Source organism: Neophocaena asiaeorientalis, unplaced genomic scaffold (assembly GCF_003031525.2).
Source record: "Neophocaena asiaeorientalis asiaeorientalis breed wild unplaced genomic scaffold, Neophocaena_asiaeorientalis_V1.1 scaffold90, whole genome shotgun sequence".
NCBI lineage: Eukaryota > Metazoa > Chordata > Mammalia > Artiodactyla > Phocoenidae > Neophocaena > Neophocaena asiaeorientalis.
Genome location: NW_020172445.1, coordinates 629,633 through 657,270, shown reverse-complemented (window position 1 = coordinate 657,270; position 27,638 = coordinate 629,633). Strand labels below are relative to the sequence as shown.

The 27,638-nt window shown below is 44.5% G+C and overlaps 2 protein-coding genes and 1 pseudogene across 5 annotated transcripts in view; 1 reads left to right on the top strand and 2 right to left on the bottom strand.

Annotated features, from left to right (window-relative positions):
• Positions 1-27,638, top strand: part of PRMT7 (protein arginine methyltransferase 7) — a 53,076-nt gene that overhangs the window by 5,971 nt on the left and 19,467 nt on the right. For all 4 annotated transcript variants that reach the window (XR_003001549.1, XR_003001548.1, XM_024733091.1 and 1 more), the window contains exons 3-8: positions 987-1,023; positions 10,129-10,278; positions 16,233-16,341; positions 20,181-20,293; positions 24,198-24,439; positions 24,637-24,817. Coding sequence is in view for 2 of the 4 variants with exons in the window: in XM_024733091.1 (XP_024588859.1) it covers positions 987-1,023; positions 10,129-10,278; positions 16,233-16,341; positions 20,181-20,293; positions 24,198-24,439; positions 24,637-24,817 (832 nt within the window). In the remaining 2 variants the exon portion in view is untranslated. The remainder of the gene's footprint in view (positions 1-986; positions 1,024-10,128; positions 10,279-16,232; positions 16,342-20,180; positions 20,294-24,197; positions 24,440-24,636; positions 24,818-27,638) is intronic.
• LOC112391704 (ras GTPase-activating protein-binding protein 1-like) lies at positions 11,516-13,239 on the bottom strand. The gene is given in 3 exon segments (XM_024733142.1): positions 11,516-11,977; positions 12,187-12,701; positions 12,704-13,239. Coding segments are annotated over 3 exon segments (1,410 nt in total). The 5' UTR covers positions 13,137-13,239.
• Positions 23,650-23,865, bottom strand: LOC112391723 (COMM domain-containing protein 6 pseudogene; annotated as a pseudogene).

Here is a 27,638-nt window from a genome sequence, read left to right as displayed (position 1 = left end):
CAAAAAAAAAAAAAAAAAAAAAAAAAAAAAAAAAAGGTGGAGAAAAGTAGAAAGGACCAGATTTCAACTAAACACTCGCAGGTGGGTTCAAATGTTAAAAACCTTGGTATGCCATTAAAAAGAAAAGAAGCCTTTGCTTTTGGTGCAGTGTTCCTCAAAATGTAGAGTATGAAATACCTGTGCCACAGTTGCCTGAAGCACCAGTTCAAGTGCAGATTTCCAGACTCCAGCTTCATCTTCTAGATCAGAAGCTCTTTGTATGTATTGTGGGAATCTGCATGTAAAATAAGCTCTTCATTAACTCTGATGTTGACCCGAAGCTGGAGGTCCTCTGTTTAATGAGAGTGCCTTAACTCTCACCTGGAATTCTCAGAAAGCATCTTTGGGCTGAGCCTGTTGAGTTCTGGGGGCTTATCCTGACCCTGCCAGAGATTTTTCAAGTTTGTGAATTACTACGATAGAAAATATGGATAAGCAGCTCTCCTCCTTGTAGTTTGGTGAATGCTTCTTCGTTGTCCCTGATGACAACCAAGGGAAAGTGCCAGGCATGATACCCTTCACATATACAGCAGGCATATACTTTCCCTTTCCCCGATTCTTCTCCCCAGTGTTATATCTGTGATCATCCCAATGTACAAATGTATGCAAGATTATGTAAAGTATTGGACACATCTGAGTTGTTCCTGAGGAAAAAATCGTATGATGTACAACATGATCAGTATGCTAGGACTACGGAATTACTGTGACAGGGCTAACTATCAGCATTTTTCGTCTGAGATTCTTTACTGAAAATAAACATCTGTCTCTGAGATTTTTTTCTGCAGTACAGGAGAATGACAGCTTATAGCTCTATTAAAATAGTTTAAAATGGGCCTGGATATTTGTTCCATCTGATAAAAGAATATATTCATATATGTAAATATTCTCATATGTTGATGTTTATCATTATTAGCAGACGTTTCTGACCTGTCTTTTTATTCTTTTAGGTCATCCTATGCTGATATGCTGCATGACAAAGACAGGGTAAGTATAGAAGGAAACTGGTACCTTGATGTGGTGTTTGAAACCTTCCATTACGAGAAGGTTAAAAACTTCCCCCAGAGGCATGATGTTAGAATGATGCAGAGAGGCAGTACGGTGCAGTGGTTGGGAAATCAGGAAGCTGGGTCCTACTTCCTGCTCTGTTATTGACTGGAGCGTGACCTTGGAGAAAACATGGGACCTCTGCAGACCTCATTTATTAGAATTTACAGTGAGTGGGCCATACTAGCTGATTTCCATGATCTCTAGATAAAAATACTTTGATTACACAGTTTTACCTCGTATAGTCAGTTTGTAATTTTAAAATAAAATCTAGAGGTCACTGCAGACTGTATTTTGTAAAGCATGTTCGGCTTTCACTGCAGAATTACATTTCAGCTTTTGTTCTTTGTTTCATCTGAGTTTTCTTTGTCTGTTTGAGTAAATGTTAACAGTTCTGGTCTTATGATGGCTAGCAACCCAGGATTTCCTGGTCTACCAGAGTGCTTGACTAGTCAGCCTCATCCAGATGGTTCAGAAATTGGGAGGCTTGAAGGAGAAGGATGCAGGGCCACACTTAAAAACTGAGCAGTGCACTGCAGAAAGATCAGGGAACACGGCAGGGCTCGTCATGAGGCTGTGTTGGTGGTGGTGTCTCCTTGACCCAGCCCTGGTTAACTGCTCAGCTTGCCTACTTCTTGGTAACACTATGACAGAAGGACCTCCTTCAGCACCATTAGTGTGTAGGCTCCATGGGAGGGGCTAGGTGCCTCTCTAATTTTCGTCAAATATTTGAGTGCCTTTGCTGAGCTGTTGGGGAATTACAGAATGTGGAACAAATATTGTTCCCAGCTTTTGACTAATCCTTTCTAGTTTAATGGTCTTCTTCTTGGACTCGTGGGCCTGTGAGCCTCTCTGATTTTAGTGTCATCTGCAGTGAGGGTCCTTTTTAACCCAGCTTCCAGGGGATTTGGGCAAATGGCATTGTCATCCATCTGGTCAGCCAAGCCAGATGGCGCCCATTTCCTTATCTGAGCCTGTAGTTGGTTGGTCATCAAATCCTGTGGTTCTTTCAACCCCATTGCCTGCTCAGCCGTCATTTACTGGCGTTGGTCCCTCTTCTCCTTCCTCTATACAGCAGCCCAAGGAGTCTTTCTGAAATGCCTATCTGACCATGTTACTCCTCTGTTTAAAACCCTTCAGTGGCCTGTCCCTGCTTTTGAGGTAAAATTCAACCTCCTTGGTGGAACATTCCTGACTCTTCATTATTTACCTCTAACTTCTGTTCTCCCCTCCCCGGTTCTGCACATGAGGAAATGGAGTCAGAAGTTGCTGGTTAGTGGCAGAGTCAAGAAAAACATATTTCTCTATGCTTTTGCATGGTGCCTCACATTTTGTTGTTTTATTTTTTTTTAGTAAGGTTTTATTTATTTATTTTTTTGGCTGCGTTGGGTCTTCGTTACTGCGTGCGAGCTTTCTCTACTTGCAGTGAGTGGGGGCTACTCTTTGTTGTGGTGCGCGGGCTTCTTATTGCAGTGGCTTTTCTTATTGTGGAGCACGGGCTCTAGGCGTACAGGCTCAGTAGTTGTGACATGCAGGCTCGGTAGTTGTGGCTCACAGGCTCTATAGCATAGGTTCAGTAGTTGTGGTGCACGGGTTAGTTGCCCCGTGGCATGTGGGATCTTCCTGGACCAGCGCTAGAACCCATGTCCCCTGCATTAACAGGCAGATTCCTAACCACTGTGCCACCAGGGAAGTCCCTATCTTTGTAGTTTTAATTTCCATTTTTTCTAATGGCTAATGATGTCAAACATCGTTTCATGTGCTTATTTGCTATCCGAATATCTTTTGGTGTGGTCTAGGGTTTTGAACATTAGGTAGGACTCTTGATAGATACTACCAATTGCCTTTTAAGAGGGCTCCAATAGTAGCTTTAAAGTTGGATAATTAATTTTATTTATTTTATATACAAGTTCTTATTAGTTATTTATTTTATACATATTAGTGTATACATGTCAATCCCCGTCTCCCAATTCATCCCCACGCCCACCCCCCCGCCGCTTGCCCCTCTTGGTGTCCATATGTTTGTTCTCTGCATCTGTGTCTCTGTTTCTGCCCTGCAAACCGGTTCATCTGCACCATTTTTCTAGATTCAAAGTTGGATAATTAATTTTATTTATTTTATATACAAGTTCTTATTAGTTATTTATTTTATACATATTAGTGTATACATGTCAATCCCCGTCTCCCAATTCATCCCCACGCCCACCCCCCCGCCGCTTGCCCCTCTTGGTGTCCATATGTTTGTTCTCTGCATCTGTGTCTCTGTTTCTGCCCTGCAAACCGGTTCATCTGCACCATTTTTCTAGATTCAAAGTTGGATAATTAAAAAGTGATAGCTAGGGCTTCCCTGGTGGTGCCGTGGTTGAGAGTCTGCCTGCCGATGCAGGGGACACGGGTTCGTGCCCAGGTCCGGGAGGATCCCGCGTGCTCCCGAGTGTAAAAAGTGATAGCTAATTTAATGAGTGTTATTAATTTGGAAAATATGCAGGCCCTGGTTTACTGTTGAGGATGCTGCTAATTAGGGTTCTCAGGTGATCAGCTCACTGAAACTCCCAGGCCAGCTCCCAGTCCCACTCTCTTTCTTGTTACCCCACAGGCACAGCTACACAAAGAAAACTGTGCCCTCCTGCTTTTTGGGGATATAGTGTATTTAATGTTCATTTTCCTAGTTCAACAATTCTAACAATTGCCATCCTGATTTTTTTAACTTTTTTTTTCCTTTCATCGTGGTAAAAAGCACATAACATAAAATGACATACTGATTTTATCCAAAGCATAAATGCAGTTACTTTAGGAGTCAAATATTTCTGTGAGGCTTATTGTGAAAAATAGCAGTCCCAGGGCTTCCCTGGTGGTGCAGTGGTTAAGAATCCGCCTGCCAATGCAGGACACAGGTTTGTGCCCTGGTCCGGGGAAGATCCCATATGCCGCGGAGCAACTAAGCCTGTGCGCCACAACTGCTGAGCCCATGAGCAACAACTACTGGAGCCTGTGCGCCTAGAGCCTGTGCTCCACAGCATGAGAAGCCGCCACAATGAGAAGCCCGCACTCTGCAACGAAGAGTAGCCCCCGCTTGCTGCAATTAGAGAAAGCCTGCGTGCAGCAGCAAAGACCCAACACAGCCAAAAAATAAATAAATAAATAATTTCTAATAAATAAATAAATAAAATAAAATTGGGTAGACAGAATACACACACACATACAAAAACACGCTGTTTTAAAAAAAAAGAAAAAAAGGGACTTCCCTGGTGGCGCAGTGGTTAAGAACTCGCCTGCCAATGCAGGGGACACAGGTTCGAGCCCTGGTCCGGGAAGATCTCACATACCGCGGAGCAGCTAAGACCATGAGCTACAACTACTGAGCCTGCACTCTAGAGCCCACGAGCCACAACTGCTAAAGCCCGTGCGTCTAGAGCTCGTGCTCCACAACAAGAGAAGCCACTGCAATGGTAAGCCCGGGTACTACAACGAAGAGTAGCCCCCGCTCACTGCAACTAGAGAAAGCCCACGCTCAGCAACAAAGACCCAATGCAGCCAAAGAAAAATAAATAAATTTATTTATTTAAAAAAAAATAAAGAAGCAGTACCCTGGTGTATCGTCCCCCAGACAGTACCTTTTAACAGTTACCTTCAGAGGCAACCTCATTTCTTTTCTTTGAGCTGTTTTATGTTTACTTCCAGATCTAAATAACTATTATCTATTGACTTTCCACTGTGAGAGCTGAGAGTTTGGTATTCTTTCAGCTCCTCCTTCCCACTCGTTCTCCGTTTGTCCCAATGTAGTTATAATTTTTGCTAAATTGATATTCAGTGTTTCAGTAGGCAAGTCACTTAAATTCTTTGTGCCTCTGTTTTCTCATCTGTAAAATAGGGATAACGATAATACCTCCTTTTGAAGGGTTGTGTTGAGGTAAACACATAAATGTGCATGTTAGTTAAAATTGTATGTTGACTTTATTAGGCATGTGTAAACACTGTTCACAATTGAGCTATGCTTTTTCTTTCTTGAATAACTTTATTAATAATTATCTTACTTTTGCTTTGTTTTCTTTCTTTTTTTCTTTACTTTTTGGCCACGCCTTGCTGCTTGCAGGATCTTAAGTTCCCCAACTAGGGATCGAACCCGCGCCCTCGGCAGTAAAAGCGTGGAGTCCTAACCACTGAACTGCCAGGGAATTCCCTTGCTTTGTTTTCTATGTACTCATCCTTTTATGCCCAAACTTTCTCCCAGTAGTATAAATTTCCTTTCTGAAGGAAAGGTCAAAACAATCAGCTATTCTGTCAGTTTCATCTTCTTGGAGATTGTCTCTGGGATCATTTTGCTCTGCTCCAGTCTGGACTGGGTGCCTTCTAGACCTGCTGTGTATCTGTCGTCCCGGGATTCTTGTTTATTGTCTGTAGACTTCCTTCATTCCTCTTTTTTTATTGGGTCTTCCATTTCCTGCATCCCATGTATTCCTCTTTGGTTCCCTCCCTCTTTGGTGAAGCTCATCCTTCCTCACTTTCCTGTGAGAGGGTTTGTGGGAAGTAAGGTTTTTGAGACTTGGCTTGTCCAAAAACTTCTGTATTCTATCCTCACACTTAAGGCTGGATTCTAGTTTGGAAATCACTTCAGAATTTTGATATTATCACTCCATTTTCTTTTTAAGTCTAGTACTGTTTTAAAGGCTTTGATATTTTAAACTCTAGTACTATTCGTATTCTTTAAAAGAACCTTTTTGTTATAACATAGACACACAAAACAGTATAAAATGTATATGTATAGTTTAAAGAAGAATAATAAAACAAATGCTCATAGACTCACTACTCAGCTTAGGAAATGGAACATTACTATTACTTGGAATTCCTTATGTGTTCCTTGATTGCATTTGTTTTCCTCCTTCCAGAAGTTTCCACTGTCTTGAATTTTGTATCAGTTACTCTCTTGCTTTTCTTTATAGTTTTACCACCTACTACATGTCCTTAAAATATAAATTCTTAGTTTTGCCTGTTTTTGAACTTTATACAATGGAGTCATAATGTGTTTATTCTTTGTGACTTGTCTTTTTGCTCAGCATTGTTTTTGAGATTCATCCATTTTGCATGTAGCTGTAAGTTCATTCATTTTTCACTGCTATACAGATTCCATTGTGTAAATACATCACTACTTACCCATTCTTCTGCTGATAGGCTTTGGGGTTGTTTCCAGCTTCCTTCTATTGTAAGTAGTGCTACCTGGAACATTCCAGTAACTGTACTCTGGTGCATATGCATATTTTTCTCTAGGGTGTGTATACCTGGGAATGAAATTGCTGGCCATCAGCCATCAGGTGTGTTTAGCTCTATGGGTAATGTCAGATTCTCTTCCAAACTAATAGTGCCAGTTTACATTCTCACGTCTTGTGTATTAACCAATTTTTACATCTTTGACAATCTGGTAGGATTGAACTAGTCTCTCACTATAGTTTTAATTTGCATTCCCCTGATCACTGCTGAATGTGAGCTTTTTTCATTTTTCATTGGCTATTCATGTTTCCTCTTTTATGACCTAGTAATTTGTAGGAATTCTTTATATATTCTGGGTACTAACCATTTGTCAGTTATATGTATTGCTGGTCTCTTAGTTTGTGGGGTTTTTTCCACAATACAAGTTCTTAAATTTAATGTCAAATTTATCTTATATTTTCTTTATTGACTGGTGTTTTTTGTCTCATATTTAAGAAATTCTTCCTTTTGCCAAGGGTTTAAAAGCTATTGCTGATAATACTGAATTTCAGTTGTTTTTTATTTACTGATTTGGAATCCTGTAATCTTTCTCAGTTCTCTTAATTCTAATAATTATTTGTAGGTGTTTTGGGTTTTCTTCACACTCATCTCATATGTGATTAATAATAATTTTCTTTCTATCTAGATCTTATTTCATTTTTTCTTGCTCTAATGTGTTGGATAGAATCTCCAATATAATGTTCACTTCATCTGATTTTGGGTGAATTTATTTGCTAAAGATTGTTTTTAATATCCTTTAATCTCTTTTGTTTATTTACTTATTCGGTTGCATTGGGTCTTTGTTGCTGCACGTGGGCTTTCTCCAGTTGCGGCAAGTCAGGGCTACTCTTCATTGCGGTACGTGGGCTTCTCATTGCGGTGGCTTCTCTTGTTGTGGAGCACGGGCTCTAGGCGCGTGGGCTTCAGTAGTTGTGGCACTCAGGCTCTAGGGCACTAGGGCTTCAGTAGTTGGGGCACATGGGCTTAGTTGCTCTGTGGCATGTGGGATCTTCCCGAACCAGGGATCAAACCTGTGTCCCTGCATTGGCAGGCAGATTCTTAACCACTGCGTCACCAGGGAAGTACCCTCCTGGTGGACTCTTTAATCTCTGCAGCATATATACTGATATCACCATCTCATCACCCGCCCTTGATTCCCAGTTTTTGGCTACTTGTACTTCTTTTTCTTCCTTTACCATTTTTTTCTGTTTCTTTTTTGGACTGGTCTTACCAGAGGTTCTTCAAGTTTTTAATCTTTTGAAATAACTAAATTTTATCTTCATTGATTTCTGTTTTATATTTGTTTCCTAATTCATTGATTATTGTTCTTTATTATTTTTATTCATCTACTCATTTGGAGTTTATTTTGCAGCCCTCTTTCTAATTTTTTAGGTGGATGCCTGTCTCATCTTTTGTCTTTTTTTAATGCATTTCTCTCCAAATATTGCTCTAGCCATCCCATGAGTTTTGATATATAGTTTTAAAAAAATTACTCAATTCTAGATTTTTTTTTTAATGCAGACCAAGCGCAGACCTCAGGCCCAGCAGAAATCTGCATTTTTTTTGTTTGTTTGGTTTTGTTTTTTGGCCTTGCCATGCAGTTTGTGGAATCTCAGTTCCCTGACCAGGGGTTGAACCTGGGCCATGGCAGTGAAAGCCCAGAATCTTTACCACTAGGACACCAGGGAACTCCCTAGATATTTTCTAATTCCCTTTTGCTTTAGTCTTTTACCTGTGAGTTTAAAATTTCTTAGTGTTCAAAAATCTTTTTTTCTTTAGTTGCATTTTTTTTTTTTTTTTTGCGGTATGCGGGCCTCTCACTGCTGTGGCCTCTCCTGCTGCGGAGCACAGGCTCCAAATGCGCAGGCCCAGCGGCCATGGCTCACGGGCCCAGCCGCTCCGCGGCATGTGGGATCCTCCCGGACCGGAGCACGAACCCGCGTCCCCTGCATCAGCAGGCGGACTCAACCACTGTGCCACCAGGGAAGCCCTTGAGTTACATTTTTGTTATTGAAATTTCTAACTTGATTGTACTGTGGTCAGAGAATATTGCCCTTTTGATACCAGTTCTGTATCAAAATATCAAAATATAGTCCTGTATTAGTTCATTTTCTACTGCATAACAAATTATCCCCAAACTTAATGGCTTCAAGAGTTATCTCACTTTTTTTTTTAATTAATTAATTTATTTTATTTTTGGCTGCTTTGTGTCTTTGTTGCTGCGCGTGGGCTTTCTCTAGTTGCGGCGAGCAGGGGCTACTCTTCACTGCGGTGCATGGGCTTCTTATTGTGGTGGCTTGTCTTGTTGAGCACAGGCTCTAGGCATGGAGGCTTCAGTAGTTGTGGCATGCAGGCTCGATAGTTGTGACTCTTGGGCTCTAGAGCGCAGGCTCAGTAGTTGTGGCACAGCGGGCTTAGTTGCTTCATGGCATGTGGGATCTTCCCGGACCAGGGCTCGAACCTGTGTCCCCTGCATTGGCAGGCAGATTCTTAACCACTGTGCCACCAGGGAAGTCCGTGTCTCACAGTTTTTGTGGGTCAGAAATCTGGACTCAGCTTAGCTTGAGTTCCCTGCCTCTGGGTCTCTTATAGGCTGTGATCAAGGTGTCAGCTGGTAGGGGAGTCATCTTAAGGCTCAACACAGGTGAATCCACTTCTAGGTGTTGGCCTCTTTTTCTTTTTTAATATTTATGTATGTATGTATGTATGTATGTCTGCGTCAGGTCTTAGTTGCGGCATGTGGGATCTTCGTTGTGGCACGTGGGCTTCTCGCTAGTTGTGGCCCGTGTGCTTGGTAGTTGCAGTGCATGGGCTTAGTTGCCCCTCAGCATGTGGGATCTTAGTTCCCTGACCAGGGATTGAACTCATGTCCCCTGCATTGGAAGGTGGATTCTTAACCACTGGACCACCAGGGAAGTCCATGTTTGGCCTCTTAATATTGCTTAGTGACTTGGCAAGGTCATCAGTGCATTTAAACAGATTTACATATATTTACCCCATCATTTTTAGTTATTTTCAACAGAAGGGTCAGGGTACTTAATCAGCCAAACTGTTATAGAGAAAAAAATGTGTCTGCTTAAGCTACTAAGGACCTGAACTAAAAATGAAGAAATGATTTTGTGAGAGGAAAATATTTTTTAGCCCAGGAAGCTGTATGAATTAGAGTCCAGTGAGGAGACCAAAAGCAATGTTACATATTTCAACAGAGGGAATTTAATAGAGGGAATTGGTTACACAGGTGTGGGAGGGCTGGGAGGCCCCAGGGTAGCCTAGTGATAGTAATTGCGGAAAGCAGTCCCCTTTCCTAGGGCTGGGGACACAAAGGGAGAAGACTGGGGTTTCCAGACCTAGATGTGTGGAGGAGAGGTCCTGTGAGGCAAGTGCTCAGATCTCTGAGAGGAATTTCTGCTTGAGTGCTGCTGCTAGCTCTGAAGAGCCCAAGGAGAGCCCTTATGTGGGAAGGAACAAGCTTTCTCCTACCTTTCAGTCACCCTCTAGTTCCCCTGTTGTCCAGTCCTAACAGCTGGAAAGAGGAGAATGTAGTTTGCAGAGCCCTAGCCCCAGCATGTCTAAGCAGAGTATAGAAGAGTGGATGTGAAGGGGAGAGACCATCGCTTAATTTAAGAGGTTGACCCAGTGCCCCTGGAGCCTCAGGAGTCCTGCCCAACTCAGCCAGTGTAAGTCACAGAGGTTATAGGGTCATGACTTACACTGCTGCTGCCAACCATGACTTCAGAACTTCACAAAGCACTTATTTATAAAACTGGTATGAAATAACAACTGTTTCTCCCTTTTTCTTAGAATATGAAATATTACCAAGGTATCCGGGCTGCTGTGAGCAGGGTGAAGGACAAAGGACAGAAGGCCTTGGTTCTTGACATTGGCACTGGCACAGGACTCTTGTCAATGATGGCGGTCACGGCTGGTGCTGACTTCTGCTATGCCATTGAGGTGAGGCACACTCTTCACATGTGTGTCCTGTGTCCTGTGTGGGAAGTTCTTTGTGTCCCTTGCACTCTGCCCATCTGTTTGTTCACAGACAGACATTCATGGAGTGTTCACTCCATGCCAAGCACAGGGTCAGGTTTGGAGAACACAGAGATGAATCAGACACAGTTCCTTCCTCCAGGAGCTCATTGTCTTCCCTGAAAACAGCGGTTCTCAGCCTTGGCTGCATGTCAGAATCACTGAGGAACTTTAAAAAAGCTAATGTCTAGTCAGTCGTTGTCATGTCCTCCCGTACCAGGGCACGAACCTGTGTCGCCTGCATCGGCAGGCGGACTCTCAACCACTGCGCCACGAGGGAAGCCCTAGGTTTTTTTTTTTAATTCTTATTTTTCTTTAAACAATTGCCAAGACTGGAATCAAAGATAAATAGAAGGCACAACACTTTTGCTCTGGTTTTGTGTTATTCAAATTTAAAAAAAAAATTTTTTTTTTTTTACAAATACAAATTAAACATGAAAAAATTACTTCAAAAAAACCCTAACAGTTCAAGAAAAGCTTATCAGTTGCATTCTAGGCATTTAAAACCTATTTCACAATTTAAATTTCAGTGGTAAAAACAGTAGGTTTTGGAACTGTTTTGTGACCATGTATCCAAAGAAAAACTCCACTAACACCTTTAATTCAGTTTTTAACCATACCAGAGAGAATCTAAATTGTCAATTTTTCCAACAGCAGTTTTTCCACATCAGAAGGTAGTAATGACTCTCAAAGAAGAGACAGTTTGGGTTCTTCCTGCCTTAAAAGTGTTTATCAAATCCTGTAATTCTCACAGGCTTTTGAAACATGTAGAAGATAAGTAAGAAATATTCCAGTGAATGAAACATACCAAATGTCAGTAATAAGCAAGACATATTCCTTTGGGGAAACTGTTTAAAAGAAAACCAGTCTGTATATGCAAATAAAACAAGGAAATGCAGTCTTTTTTTTTTCTTCTTTAAAAATCCATTTTTCCTAAAATATCATTCCACAAAATTGGAAGTGAAGGACTAAAAGGTGGCGGGGTCGGGGAGAGAGGGGGAAGGAGCACACACCATTAATACAAAAAGTAAAATTGTACAAACATAAGCAGTGTATCATACACTAGAATCAGATTCCAAGATACCAAAAGTTGGCTGAAGAAATTCACCATTCTGTGGGAGCTAGGGTTTGTACTGCTGCCTGAAGATCGGTGAAGAGCAATTCACTGCCTTGGAGCAATGCCCTTTCCCACTCCAAATCCTGGTTTCTGCACCATGCCTCCTCAGGGGGTGCCTGTCATCCCACCACCGAGCCCACCTTGAGGGCCTCCAGGTCCCCGCAGGCAGTTATCTCGACGATCCCCTTCCCGGACGGTTTGAGTCTTCTTTTCTTCCACATTCAGGCAGACCTCACCTCTGAACATGATGGACCTGTTGCTAAGCACCTTCTGAACAGGCTCAGAATCATCAAACACAATGAACCCAAAATTGGGTAATTTCCCACTGCTGTTAATACACAGCTCCACCACATTCCCATAATTTTGAAAAAAATCTTGAAGCTCTGATTTGTCCACCTCATGAGGCAGGTTGCTGATAAAGAGCTGGTGATTGTCAGGGTGTCTCACGATTCTTTGGGGTTCAACATCACCTTGCTCACCAGCCTCACAGACTGGTCTAGGTCCCATCTGGAGAGGAACATTTGTTTTTGTTTTTGTTTTTTTGCGGTACGCGGGCCTCTCACTGTTGTGGCCTCTCCCGTTGCGGAGCACAGGCTCCGGATGCGCAGGCTCAGCGGCCATGGCTCACGGGCCCAGCCGCTCCGCGGCATGTGGGATCTTCCCGGACTGGGGCATGAACCCGTGTCCCCTGCATTGGCAGGCAGACTCTCAACCACTGTGCCACCAGGGAAGCCCTGGAGAGGAACATTTATTCGCTGTTCTCGAACCCTTTGATCCCTCTGAGGCCTCTGCGGTGGAATTTGAGATTGAGGCTTAGACTCCGGACGAGGCTGTGAAGCTGGTACTTTAACAGCATGAGGTGGTATCCCAGTAACTGGAATAGCTCCACTGGGTGGAAGGTTCTTGCTGGTCACAGATGTCCAAGAAAAGGTTCTCAAGTCCTTCTGCACTGTCTGGGCTATGTCTGCAGGCGCTGGAGAAGAACTCTTCTGAGCATCCTCAGGAGCAGTTTCTTCCAATACTGGCTCAGACTTTTCCTCTTGGACTTCAGACACAGGTTCTTGCTCCGGTTCTGGTTCAGGATCAGGCTCTGGTTCAGCAACAGGTTCTTCTAAATGTTCTTCTAAGTCACTGCTGACAGTTTGATCATAGAAAGTTCCAGAATCATCAGGTACCACCTCAGGTGTCTGCTGTCTTTCTTCAGGTTCCTCTACTTCTTCAGATTCTTCTCAGGCTCAGGGACAAAGCCACCAAAGACCTCATCTTGGTATCTGAAGATATCATTGTGAACATAGAACTTATTTTCAACAGAGCTCTCAGGAGCAAGGACAAAGGTCTGCATGAATCTCCTTAAAGCCTGGGTGTTATTAGAGAGCAAGCCCATCACCTGGACCACCACACGGTCATTCAGAGTGGCATGAGCATCGACATGACGGATCTTAGTGTGGCAATTGGTGAAATTTTGTGACATCACTTTCCTATGGATTTCTTTCTGTCCATAGACTGCATCTGCTGGCTTTCCATTTGAATCCAATCCCGCATGGACATAAGAAGAGTTCTTTCCATAAAATCTGTGTAGCATGTCTGGGGCCTGGTTCAGCAGTGTGTAATACTGTCTCACAAATTCCCGCCCGACCAGCAGGGGACTAGGCTTCTCCATAACCATTGCTTTGGTCGATTCAGCCTGCACGGCTGAGCGGGAGAGGAGCAAGCTCTGCTCCACAGCACGGCAAAAAACAAAAAACTCAACTAGATTTTATTATCTTTGTAAATGAAGAAACTAAGACCCATAGAGTTTAAAGATGTAAGTCCCACAGTTAATAAGTAGGAGAGCTAGACCTGGAGCTTGGTCTTTTTAGTTCCTAATATGGTGCTGACTCCACATGGGTAGCTTTGATGGCAGGGTGTGCATGTATGTGAGAGTTAGTTTTCTAGTGTGGGTGTCTCGGGTGGAGGCAGGGATGCCATTGACTGGTAAGAGGAACTCAGAGGACGATAACTTACTTTGCAGGAAAGACAATGCATTTCATTTTGGATGTGTTGAGTATGAGAGAGACAGGTCTTGTGGCAGGAGCCAGTATATATGTGGACTGCTAATTAAAAATATAGGGTGAGAACATACTTTTCGATAGAATTGGTAAGACTGTACTCTTAGGTTTTTCCATATTTTTACATCACTTACCTGGATTTGTAATTCTCTTGCTACTCTTGCCTGTGACTCTCAGACCTCTTTCATTTGATTCTTGACATCTTATGGTGGCCTCCCAATTTTTGTTTTAGTGACTACCTGTTTGATCCTCTGTTCTTGTCTGTGGATTGCCCTGTGGTTTCAGCTCTGCCTGAGCTGCATGGCAACAGGAAAGACAGGTGCAGAAGAAAGAGTGAGAGAGAACCTGCTGGTCCCTATAGACGGAAGTCTGAACCTTGAGAGAGTTGCATATATAGTGGATTTGGGACTCACTTGCTAAAGATGTGACAGGTGAAGCTGGCAGTGTAGGAGGCTGTCCACGGAGAGAGAGTACACTGAAAAGAGCAGACCTTGGAACACGCCTATGTTCAGGGGGCTGAAGGAAGAAGAGTGACCATAAAGTCAAGTTCAGACAGACACGAAGAGACCCTAGAGGGTAGGGGCAGACTGCATAGAAATCGTGAGAAAGAGGGAGTGGTCAGTCGGTGTGGATGTTATAGAGCAGCACTGTCCGATAGAACTTTCTGATGTTGAAAATCTTCTATGGCTCTGCTGGCCAGTATGCTGGTCCCTAGCCACATGTGGCTGCTGAGCACTTGAAATGTGACTAGTAGGCCTGAGGAACTGAATTTTGGAATTTTATTCATTTTCATTTACATTTAAATAGCTACATATGGCTACTGTATTAGCGCAGGTATAGAAATTGAGCAGGATGAGGACTGAGAAAGCTGTGGGTTGGCAGCTAGGACGTTATTGGTGACCCCCCTTTAGGTGATATTTTCAGGAGAGTAAGGTTGAGGAATGGATGGAATATAAGAAATCACAGACATTGACTGTAGGCTTCTCTTTTAGTACATTTGAAAAGGAAGGAATATTTGGGGAAGGTGCATTGGTTACAGTGATTTCTGTGGCAAATGCCTTGAAAACAAAGCATGGTCCTGGCTTCCTCTCTTTCTTTCTCCTTTTTAAGGGCAAAAAGAACTTTCCCAGGCATCTCTAGCAGACTTCTCTTTAGGTATCATTGGCCAGAGTAAGGTTAAATGCCATTTAACTTACTCATTGACCTTAGACCAGACAGATGCACCACTTGAAAGAAGGTCAGTTCCCCAAACTGATTTGAGTGCCAGGAGAGGACACAGAATGATGTTGGGAAGTCAGCTTCAGGGTTCATTCCAGGTAGTGTTTGGGGTGAGTTCTTGAGTTCTTGGTGGCTGAGGAGGAGGCTGTGAATGACAGAGCCTGAAGGGTCAGTGGAAGAGATGAATGATAAGTCAAGGGGCAGGAGGGCTGAGAGGATGGTGTGAGCTTGTGATACTTCTGGAGTGGAGGTAAACTGATAGGTGAGAACTGAGGGTTTGAGGCCCTCAAACTATGAATACATCAAAACCATCAAGCCAGAGCCTAGAAATAATTTGAAACAGATTGTGAAGATTTTTTTTTTCCTAGCTGAGCACATATGCATTCTTTATAGAAGAATATAGCATTTCCCTTTTGACTATAATAAAAGAAATACGTGATCATGGCAGAAAATATGGGTGATGCAGAAAAGGTCTTAGAAAAAAATGGAAATCTTGTCATCGTGACCAGGCACTTTATCATTTTCAAAAATTTCCTTTCTCTGTGTGTGGCCGCATGTGCATCTGTATGTTTTATGCAGTGATGTGGTTGGAGCTGTGCAATCTAAGTTGGGCAGGCTGGAAAGTGAGAGTTGGAGAAACTTATGTTTAGGGACATGTGAAGGGTTCAGGGAAGACTTCTGTTGGGGGGGATTTGTGCTGCCCTGGAAAGTTGGGTTTGCTTGCAGGTGGGAGTAGGGCAGGGAAGGCTCAGGCTTGCCTCCTGCACAATGAGGACATCCGCGTGGCTGTAGCGTTGGTTGTGTGTGTGTATGTGTGTATCGGGTGGAGGGTGGAGGGTGTGGGAGGGGAGTAAGGCTGGGTAAAGTAAGGTGGTCCACATTTTGGAGGGCCTCAAATACCGTAAGAAAATATAGGCTGTGTTCTGCTAGCAGTAGGGATTTGAGACAGTTTTGAGCAGGAGGATAACCTGCTGCTCACACTTAACATCTACTACAGTTACAGTCTCACTTTCCTCTAGAGAGCACATACACTTCCTGTCCCAGGTCACAGATCATGGTTTTGTGAGGCAAGTCCCCTTCCTGGTTCCCTCTAGCATAGCACTGGCACCTGCCATCCTTACTAGGTAGTGCAGCCTCCTTGGGAGCCCCCTGCATCCCTCCTGTGCCTGGCATGTAATGAGAAGGCCCAGCTGCAAGTTAAACCCAGCGGAATTTCATCCTTTTGTATTCATTTCCAAGACACACATTTGGAGAAGTATTTAAGTTACATAGATGAAGTCTTGTTTATTTATCTAATGAACCCAAATCAGCCCAATGAAGTATTTTGCCTGTATCAAATGGTAACAGAGGTACATTTTGTGTATTCAGGAAGAAATTCTGTAGTGTAGGCCTCTTTTAGTACAAATCATAGGTCCAGAATCAAGGCATATCTTGGGTTTTAGGATGTTATTTAATTTATTGCTCATTTTTACTTGGGTTTTGTCTCTAATTTTTAGGTTTTCAAACCTATGGCTGATGCTGCTGTAAAGATTGTGGAGAAAAATGGCTTCAGTGATAAGATTAAGATTATCAACAAGCATTCCACTGAGGTGACCATAGGGCCAGGTAAGATCAACACATCCTGTGTCAAAAGCTTTACTTGCTCTTGTAGGAGAGAGGAAAAGGTTTATTCCAGTTTGTGGAATAGATGTACCCAGGTAATCACAGAGACTGGGGCCTCTCCATGTGCTGATCTGAAGATAAGTAGATTTCTCTACTAGTTAAATCAGGAATGAGTAAACCAGAGCTAATCAAGTATAAGAGTAGTGATGCAAACAAATGAAACCTTTTGCTTAAGCAAGTTGGAATTCACAATTTATCTGAATTTTGTGTTTTATCAGATAGAAGTAAAACTAAGTTGATAGTAGAAAGAGGTTTGCTTAGTTCCGATATCCTGTCTCAGTATCCAGTGTGAGAGATTTGCCTGTGTAGCTCGGTCTCTCCAGGTTTTCAGAATATTTTTTATAGTTTAGGAATTTGAATCAGACTTCTAACATTTCACATGCCACTGATACTGGAAGAGCACAGTGGACAAGAAGCTTCTAGGGGGACTTCCCCGGTGGCCCAGTGGTTAAGAATCCACCTGCCAATGCAGCGGACACAGGTTCAAGCCCTGGTCCAGGAAGATCCCACATGCCACGGAGCAACTAAACCCATGTGCAACAACTACTGAGCCTGCGCTCTAGACCCCGCGAACCACAACTACTGAGCCCGTGAGCCACAGTTACTGAGCCTGTGTGCCACAACTACTGAAGCCTGTGCACCTAGAGCCCGTGCTCCGCAACAAGAGAAGCCACTGCAATGAGAAGCCCGTGCACCGCAATGAAGAATAGCCCCCGCTTGCCACAACTAGAGAAAGCCCACAACTAGAGAAAGCCTGTGTGCTTTCTCCTATTGAGAAAGCTCCCCTAGCTCCCCCTACTGAGAACCCTTGTTCTAAGCAAGCTTTAGCCATACTAGTACAGTGTGACCTTTCTGGGGTCTCTGTTGAATGCCTGGGCACTGGCTAATCAGAACTAGAATGTTTCTTAGTCCTCTGAGCTCTGGCAGTTGTTCAGCTTATAGCTACGTGGTCATCCTTTGCTCGACCTTCTGGAGGCTTAGTCTGTGTGTGTGTGAATATAGTCAGCAAGAGACATGAGGGGAACCCTCTGCAGATTTCTGAAGCCCTTTTTCTGTGTAACTTCCTGTCCGGCTCTCTCTCTGAAGTGTAGCCTCCTCCACTCCCTTGAACTCTTTGCTGTCTCCTTATTCAGCAAGACACTTTGCTTGGCTTCTCACTCTGTGTACCAAGTACCATGGTCTGGAAAGTGCCTGCTGGCTGGAAGCCAGGGCAGTAGTAGGGGTCACTTTGTTTCCCATTGTTCAACATCTAAAACCACTTGTTTCATATGCTTTGCAAGGTTTTCTAGTTGATTATGGTGGTGGATAAGTCTGATCCCAGTTACTCCATTTTGGCCCGAGATCTTGAGAGAGCGGAGACTCACCTGCCGAGCAGCCTTTGCCGTGTCACTCACTCTGTGCTCTGCCCTGTGCCTCCTCCAGGCTGTGTGTTGTTCACGCCAGCCCCCTCTTATGTTTCTTAATATTTTTCTATGTAGTGCTTATGACTGCAATAATGAAGTAATTATGTATTTAATGTCTGTATCCCCACACAGCTGAAGCATCCTGAGTTCATGGACTGTGTAGTCTTATTAATATTAATTCCATTCCATAACTTGGCACAGGGCCTGGCACATGAAAGAATTCAGTCATATTTGTTTAGTGAGTAGATTGTCAGCTTTGCTTGGTCCTTAACCCCTTGTAAATGGGACTTTGTTTCTACTTCTTCAATTTGACAAGTGGCTTCCTCACTGCCCGGGCTGATGGTCTTTTCCCTGCTTTACAAACACTGCAGCTTTGGTACTTCTGCCATTCAGTCCTTCTGAAAACTCTCCCTTCCCAGGCCTCAGTGACATCTCCCAGTCTTGGTTGTCCTTTGCACCTTCCTTTTTGCTCCCAAATGCATATTTCCAAGCTTCTGTTCTGAGCCCTTTTAAAAAATGGCGTCTGAGTTTGTTGCCTATTCCCCAGAGATGGATTACATGCTGAGACGTGGAGCAGCCAACTTAGGGTGGCACTTATTCATTCATCCAGTCATTTGGTGAAGACTTCTGAGGCACCTGGGGTAACTGCCCCTCCTCTGGCTCCCCCTGCACCCTCTGTACCCTTATACATTAGTACTCAACAGGCTCTCAAAAAGTATTTGTTGAAATTCATTAGATCATAAAGCTTTATTTTTGAAGAAGATTTGGGCAATAAATCATTTTAAGTTACATAATTGGCTTAAAAATTATTCAGAAGGTAGAATTGGTAGGGCTTGGTGATTGATTAGATGTAGGGTGACAAAAAGGGAGGAATCAAGAATTTAGCTAACATTTGCTGACTGTTACTGGGTGCTCAGCATTGTTCTAGGCGCTGGGGTGCAGTGGTGAACAGGCCAGTCAGGGTTCCTGTTCTGGAGCTGGTCAGTGATGCCCAGGTTTCAGGACTGTGTGACTGGTGATGCTGTTCATTGAGAAGAAGTGTTGGACAGAGAAGCAGGTGTGTGCAAGTGGGGTGGTTGGCTTAGTATGGGACAGTGTATTTCAATTGGAGTTTGGCACGATATCAGAGAGGATGGGCAGTGACCCAGGAGGGTCTCTGTGCCAGGAGACAGAAGTTTCTTCTCAGCCTCCTTTCACGTTGTGCTGCCATTGAGGACACGTGTACTTCATAGGAGCTGGATAGGTTTTACCTTTGTTATTTGAAACACCACCAGGTGAAGCAGATCTTGTAACCTACCACTCTTTTACAGATGAGGTGACTTATGGTCAGGACTGAGGGTTCAGGGCTAGAAAGTGGGATCCAGGCCCAGCTCTCTATGACTCAAGGCTCAAGCTCCCTCTACTGCGTCCTTCTTTGAACCTCTTAATGCTGCTCTTTTCTCACTTCATCTGTGATACTTGTCTTCTGTGTAGGGAAGATGAGTGGGCTTTGTCAAATTGTAATTCATGAGCCATTAGGAGTGTTTACAGTTAATTCTCCATGATGAATACCCCTTCCAAAGTCAGTTTTATCTGGACTCATTAAAAATTGTAATTGTAGAAGTAACATTACTTTACATTATAGAGATTTAAAGAATAGAGTTAACAGAAAGACCTTCCATAATCCTACTGTCCTTAAAAAACTGTTATTTGGGGGATTGTTTGGTAGCAAGAAACTAAATTAAGGGGGATTTAGTGTAAGGAACTGGGGTTTCTGAATCCTGGATCTCAGTTGTATCATTGCGTATCAGTGGAATCAGCCTCTCTGTTGCTTTAGTTTTCTCCCCCTCTCTGCAGCCTAGAAATATCTGAAGTACCAGCATTCAGTTTTGCTTTTCAAATAATTTTTGCTAATTTAATAGTTAATAGTTTAATTGTTTGTATCTCTCTAATTGCTAATAAGAATGAAAATTTTTTCTTGTATTTGATTGATTTGCTTTCTGTTTTGAATTGTCTATTTGTATTTTTGCCTGGTTTTCTTCTTGGGTGTTTGTAGTTTTCTTATTAGTTTTACAAGTCCCTTGCATTATTAAACATACAGAAAAATTGATAGAGTAGTATGGTGAACACCCATGTTCTCTTAACCAGGACTTAGGAGTCACTCGTTAGCATTTTGATGTATACATGTATACATGTTATGTCAATGTGGATTTTATTTTATTTTATTTTTTCTGAACCGTTGAAAAGTCAGTTGCAGACATGATGACACTTCTAAATACTTCACCATATATATGTGCTTTCAATTTTAGTGACCTATTAACCTTTTATCTTTTACATATTTGCTGTTAATATTTGTTCCAATCTGTTGCTTGCCTCTGACTCTTTCCTTTTGTTTCTCAGATGGTGACATGCCATGCCGTGCCAACATCCTGATCACGGAGCTGTTTGACACGGAACTGATTGGGGAGGGAGCACTGCCCTCCTATGAACACGCACACAGGCATCTCGTGCAGGTAGGGGACTGAGGGCCTCCTTCGGGCAAATTGCTGTGATCTCAGTTGACTCACACAGCTCTCATTGACACACCACGCTCTACATAGCCTGAGCCCTCAGTGCCTCTCTGTATACCTTAGGGCAACCTTTGATTCCTATGAGATTCTGACTGTCCTCAATTATGACTTCTGTGCCTCTTGAATGCCATGTCTTAGTAGGTTAGAGTCAAAAGACTAGAAACTATCTTCAAATTGAATTCAGCAAACATTCTTTTAATGTCACCTGTGTGTAAGGTGTGCTAGCATCCAGGGAGAAGTATAAGCCATTCTTCTTGCTTCTATATCCACACTAGTCAGCGGTGGTAAGGACTTGATGGGCCAGATGGAGAAGTAGGCAGAAGCACCACTGACATTTGGTTTAGGGCTGGTGGAAAAGGTCAAGGCTCAGGAAGGAGATGAGGGCATGTGTGGAGAGGGTGGAATTTGGAAAGGCACTGAGGAAAAGGAGAGATGTCCCAGGTGGAGGACCTGTTTGGTAGGTCAGTGGGAACACCAGCCTAAGGTGCTTGTAAGCTAATGTGGAGAATGGGGTGGAGGATAGAAGACCTTGAATGCCAGGCTGTTCCAGATGAAGGAGTTTGGGTGGTGATAATCTTTGGCAGGTTTTTGTGTTTTTAATAAATTTGTTTGTTTGTTTTTATTTTTGGCTGTGTTGGGTCTTCGTTACAGTGCACAGGCTTTTCTCTAGTTGCGGTGAGTGGGGGCTACTTTTCGTTGTGGTGCTCAGGCTTCTCATTGCGGTGGCTTCTCTTGTTGTGGAGCATGGGCTCTAGGCACGCAGGCTTCAGTAGTTGTGGCACACAGGCTCAGTAGTTGGGGCTTGCGGGCTCTTGAGCACAGGCTCAGTAGCTGTGGCCACAGGCTTAGCTGCTCCGCAGCATTTGGGATCTTCCCAGGCCAGGGCTTGAACCCGTGTCCCCTGCATTGGCAGGCAGATGCTTAACCACTGCACCACCAGGGAAGCCCCGACAGTTGTTTTGAGAAGGGAGAGATATGCTGAAAATTTTAGCTCAGAGATGTTGGTCTTGCTTTTTTATGAACATAAACTGGGAGGTGGAGACTCAGAGGCAAAGGCCAGCTGGGGAGGTGTGAGTGTTTGCTGCTTCTGCTGGCACCTGCCATGTGGGCACTGTTCACGTGAGCCCGTAACTGTCTTGGCCCGGTATTCTTTTGAGGGGTACTTAGTACCCCTGGAGTGAGGAAGGGGGCTCCTTCCAAGGCATTTGGGGCCTGCGTCCACATTACTCATGTGGTCAGCATGTGATGGTGATCGTCCTCCAGCTCCCCATCCTGTGTGAGATGTCTTGTTGTCTCCAAAATGCAAAATTCTTCCTAGTAACTTTGGTAGAAATTATTTCTATTTCTCCACATTAAAACCATCAATTAGATGAATCCCTGAAATAGAGAACAAGGATATTCAGAATGATGTTAATGTTGTTCAATTTGTCTTTCTCTAATTCATCTAGTAATTAAAAGGTGCACAGGCAGCCGTCCTCAGCTTCCTCTCCCAGCTGGCCCGAAGCAGCCAGGTGTGCACTGTCCACTCTAATCACTGTCCCCATCTGCCGAGCTTGAGTCTCAGCTTGAAGGAGCTATGGCGGCACACAGTCTCCATTACGCTGTCCCTTTTTCTGCCACATTGGAGGTCATGGAACTGGGGTGCTGGAGTGTCTGACAGATAGTCCATGTGGTATTGCAGTGACCCAGGAATTGATCTTAGAAGACACATTTATTGGTGCCTTCATTTTGCAGGGCCTTTTCTGAGTACCAAGAATACGAGGGTGAGCTCCTGGGGAGGCAGGTAGGTGGGCAGGTGGTCACAGTACAGTTTGAGGTCCACGCTGATGGTGGTCGGTGGGGTGAGGTCCTGCCCCTCTGGTGGGAGAAGGCGGGGAGGTTGGGGAAGATGAAGCATGAGCTGAGTCAGTCTTGAGAGTGAGCAGGGTTTGGCCTGGCAGCTGGGGGGAGTCGCGGCAGAGGAGGTCAGCCTGCACAAAGATGTGAAGATGAGTCAGCTTATGGGTGTGTGGGAGGCAGGGTAAGAGAGAAGGCTGAAGGGCTGCGCAGGGCCTGACCAAGAAGGGCCCCTGTGCTCCAGAAGGCCGTGAGGTAGCTCAGAAGGGTTTTAAGCAGAGGATCAGTGTCAGATTTATGCAGGCAGGCATGTGGAGAGCAGCTGGGGTGCAACACTAGAGTCAGGAAGACTAGTTAGAAGGTGGCTGGAGTTGTCCAGGTGCTGGGCTGAGGTAGGCCTTAGTCAAGGCCAAAGCAGTGGAGCCCAGCGAGGTAGACTCGGGGAGGAGGAAGGTGGTCAAGGACTTCTGTTACTTAGATGTGGAGGCATTGAGGATGATGCCAGGGTTTGAGGTGTAGGTGACTGGCTTGGATGGTAGTGCTCCCTGTTGACTGGGAGGAGGACCAGGCCTGGGAAGGTGGGGGAGAGGTGAAGGTGACTTGTTTGGTTTAGACAGACTTTGAGCTGAGGATCAGCCAAGTAGAGAGGACCAGGAGGCATTTGGGTACATGTATTTGGTAAATGAAGATGGAGTGGTTGAGGTCAAACGGGAGAGTACATGGTGGGAGAAAAAGATGGTCCAGACCAGGTCTCTGGGGAATTCTCTCTGTGAGGGATGGGCAGGGGAAGCACAGCTTTGTGAAGGAGACAGAGAGGGAGAGCAGTGCTTCTCATCCAGAGCTGTGTCTGGAGACAGTTTTGATGTCACAACTGAGAGGTGGTGCTACTGTCATGTTGTGGGTAGAGGCCAGGGATGTTACCAAACATCCTACAGTGCACAGAGCAGCCCCCACAGTAAAGGATCACCTGATCCAAAAGGTCACTAGTGCTGAGGTAGACAAACCCTGTGCTTGTGCTTTCTGTGCAGTAGCAGCTGTGAGTGTTCTCTTCATGGCTGGGCCCCTAGTGCCTGGCATGTAGAGGGTATTGGATGAATGAGGCAGGAGGGAAATCGGATGAGGGACTGCAGCCAAAGCCAAGTGAGGAGAGTGGTCGGCAGTGCCAGGTGAGGCCAGGAGGTCAGGTCGGTTGAGGATGGACACTTGTCCAATTAAGATAGAATTCACATACCACAGAGTGGCAGTCACCACTTTGTGATTCCTGTTTGTCTGATTTTCTTTTTTATTATTTAAAAAAATGAAAAACCAAAAGTGTAATTTTCATTCAATAAATATCATTTGATCCTTAGGCAGTTTTGTTGCAGAGAGTAAAGTCCATGATTTTAGAATGATGATAGCAATTCATCAACCAAGTAATCAGTTTTCACACAGTTTCAATAATTGCAGCAGTTTCCTTGAACTGTCTAGAAATTCTGAAACTGTGGAATTGTCATTTCGAAGGACTTGTTCTTTACTTGGCCTGAATGATCTGCCACTTTGAGCATCACTGCAACATAAGGGTACTTAAGTGATCTGCAGCTGTCTGAGCTCACAGCCATACCCAGCTTCCACTGAAAATCTATGAGCTGGTTGGTGACCTTGGCCTTAGCATCCAGCTGTGGCTCACTACACCCCTCCATAGCAGCGCCCTGGAATCCCACCACCCACTCAGGTAGAAGCTCCTGGGGCAAGGTTTATTTTTGAAATATTCAAGAGTGTCAGGTAGCTAGGAACTTACCTGACATAAGTCGTCTTAGGCATAATGTGTATTCTTTCTGAAGTCTGGTTTCTTCTGTTCCCAAGGGCATTGGCTGAAAACAGTTCACTGTCCTAATAGTGATAAGGCATTAGATGTTACTAAACCTACCTAATATTAGGGAATAAATCTCTTTTGCTCAATGGGAATTACTGTGGGTCAACGTAACTGGTTATTTTTTTGTTCTTTTGTTTTACTTTTTTAATATAAACTTAGAAAAATTGTGAGGCAGTGCCTCACAGAGCAACCGTCTACGCACAGCTGGTGGAGTCCAGGAGGATGTGGTCATGGAACAAGCTGTTTCCCATCCGTGTTCAGACCAGCCTTGGAGAGCAAGTCATTGTCCCCCCCTTGGAACTGGAGAGGTGTCCTGGCGCGCCCTCTGTCTACGACATTCAGCTGAACCAGGTGTCTCCCACTGACTTCACTGTCCTCAGCAACGTGCTGCCTATGTTCAGGTACCAAGGAGCCACCCAGGGTCATGGCGTTTGGAGACACTTGGTGAATTGCGGTCTTTGGCAGTTCTTTTTGAGTTCATTTTGACATCAGGAGTCCATTGCAAACAAGTCTCATTGCTGGTGAGGTCACCATAAATGCTTAAAGATAGAGTGTGTGAGCTTAAAATATGCTTCAGTTCCTGAATATTCTTCCACAGTGTGGACTTCAGCAAGCAAGTCAGTAGCTCAACAGCCTCCCATAGCAGGCAGTTTGAACCTCTGGCATCTGGCCAAGCTCAGGTGGTTCTCTCCTGGTGGGATATTGAAATGGACCCTGAGGGGAAGATCAAGTGCACCATGGCCCCCTTCTGGGCACACTCGGATCCAGAGGAGCTCCAGGTAAGAGGCGGGAGCTGAGCACGTTTTTGTGGAAATCAGGAAACTTGTCCACTTTTGGTCCTGGGAAAGGAGCATGTTGAAGCTTAGATTCCTAAGAATTTAGAGATAGAAGGGACTATGTTAGAATCAATGTCAAAGAAGAGTTTAAAAGAAAAAAAACCAAGGCTAGCTGTAGTAAGATATAAGATAGACCTTTCAGGCCAAGTTCATGGTCAACACCAGTGGTCACAGTGAGCCATAGGGCAGCTTTGGTGTGCTGGCTCTCCCCTCGTCCTGGTACAGCCACTCTTAGACCTGCCCACCGAGTAATCCAGGGGTCCTCAGATTAGCTTGTGATAGAGAACTACAGCCTGTCTACAGCCGCATTTTCTGTGACCTCAGAATCTACCTTCTTCAGCTCAATGGAAAGTGGGGAGGATGTGAACTACAGAAAAGGAAATACATATTATATTCCTTTTTCTTTAAAAATATTTTTCTTAATTTTATTTATTTATTTATTTTTCGGCTGCGTTGGGTCTTCGTTGCTGCACACGGGCTTTCTCTAGTTGAGGCGAGCGGGGGCTACTGTTTATTGCAGTGCACTGGCTTCTCACTGCAGTGGCTTCTCTTGTTGCAGAGCGCGGGCTCTAGGTGCGCGGGCTTCAGTAGTTGTGGCTCTCAGGCTCTAGGGCGCGGGCTCAGTAGCTGTGGCGCATGGGCTTAGTTGCTCCATGGCACTTGGGATCTTCCCGGACCGGCACTTGGGATCTTCCCGGACCAGGACTTGAACCCGTGTCCCCTGCATTGGCAGGTGGATTCTTAACCACTGTGCCATCAGGGAAGTCCAAGAACCATGCAGATTTAAACTGCAGTGAAATACTGTTTTTCGTGTATTAGTGAATAAAGTTCAGAGTTTGCATGCTGTTGGTGGAGCCGTGGGGCAGTGCAGGAGGGTGATCACCAGAGCATTGTGGAGTGCAGCAAGGCCCACAGTCGGTCAGGATGGGACCTGACACCCCTTCTAGGCATTTAGGCTCTGGATGGAGCTGCATACGTGTAGAATGACGTGTGTGCCAGGATACTCACTGCAGCCCTGATTAAATAGAAAAGACTGGAACAGCCTAGAGGCCACCAGCAGGGACTGGCCAAGTCCATTTTCCTGCATCCACGCAGAGGGTGAGGTGGCTGTCTCTGCACTGATGTGGAACAGTCTCAAGGACAGATCAAGTGAAACAACAAGAGGCACAGAACAGTGTGTGCTGTGCCAGCGTTGGCGTTATTAAAAATAAGAATATATGTGTTTATCAGCCTTTATATGTGTGGTGCATGTATGCAAGGGTATCTTGGGAAGAATTCACAGAAATTGGTAAAAATGGTTGCTTCTGGGAAGGGAGCTGGAGGTTAGGGGTGGAAAGGAAACTTATTTTTTACTCCATGACCCTTTTATATCTTTTGAGTTTTCTCTCATGTGCATGTATTATCTACCCCTCTGTACACAAACACAAGGGAAGAAAGTGGGAAAGATGCTTCAGGACCAAGGAATCAAATGTTCCCTCCACCTGGGAGGCCTTGGGCACTGTCCTCTGAGTGTTCTTACTTCCTGTTCCCACTTGCTGGGCACTGGCTTGGCTTTGATTGCTCAGCTGCTGGTTCTGGGTGTATACATGGTGACTTCAGGGAAGGCCTTAGCATTTCATCCTGCTCCCTGAGTTACTGCTTAGGCCAAAGGGTCATGACTGCTGTGCGATTTCAGTCAGTCCTTCTGGGCCCTTGAGCTGCCCCGGCTCCACTCTGCATAGCCTCAGTCCCCCGTAGGCTGAGAGCGTGTGTGGGGTGTGATCTGTGTGTGTGGGGGGGGCGGCGTGTGTGGTGTGTGTGTGGTGGGGTGTGGTGTGGGGGGGAGGTCAGAATTCTCCAACAGAGTCGAGGTTGGCACTGGGCTGCTTTCTTCCTCTCTAGGAGTGTGGTAATTGCAAAATTAGCATAAGAATTTCATTAAAATGTTAATACTTCTCATTTGTATATCTTCAAAGTGCTTCTATGTGTATTTTCTCCTTGAATCCTCATATAAGACATGCTGGGTAACCACACAAAGCCTGGCGATGAGGGGAGCAGGGCCTCAGGTGTAGGCAGCCTTGGTGGGTGCTTGTCCCCAGGTGTCCTGACTGTGGGGCTTGTGTCCTTCCTCTACCAGTGGTGACTTTTGGACTGTTTCGAATTTGAAGAGCTGCTAATGAATCTCCCTCATGACTTCATTAAACTGCTTTTGATCAGCCTCAGACAGTGGATTCTGGCTATCATAGCTCTTTAGCATTAGGACCTGGGAGGCTGGTGTGTGGGAGGGACATGGTGTCAGGGAAGCACTGTGGGAGCCCGGGAGGGGTCAGGGAGGCATAGTAAAGAATGAATAACAGGTTTTAGAGGATCTGTTTTTCCTCCTTGTTAGTGTTTATTTTTTCCAGAGTGTATCTGGTTAGATTTTAATTTTCTAGCTTTTACATTCAAATAGACATCTTAGATAGATGGGAATGTTATTCACCTGTCTTTAAGTTCAAGATCAGGTAGGATAGAATGTGTTGACTGAAAAAAAAAAAACAACACAGTTTGAGAGTTGTGACTTTATTTGAAGCCAGATGAGGACTGTAGCCTGGGAGACAGCCTCTCAGCTCTGAGGAACTACTCTGAAGAGGTGTGGGTGGGGGCAGGAGGTCAGTATAGGTATGATTTTAGTGGAGGGGAGATACTTGCAATCAAGTACACATTTTGGCAGAAGGTTCCTGCTAGTCACGATCACACACACACACACACACACACACACACACACACACACACACACACACAC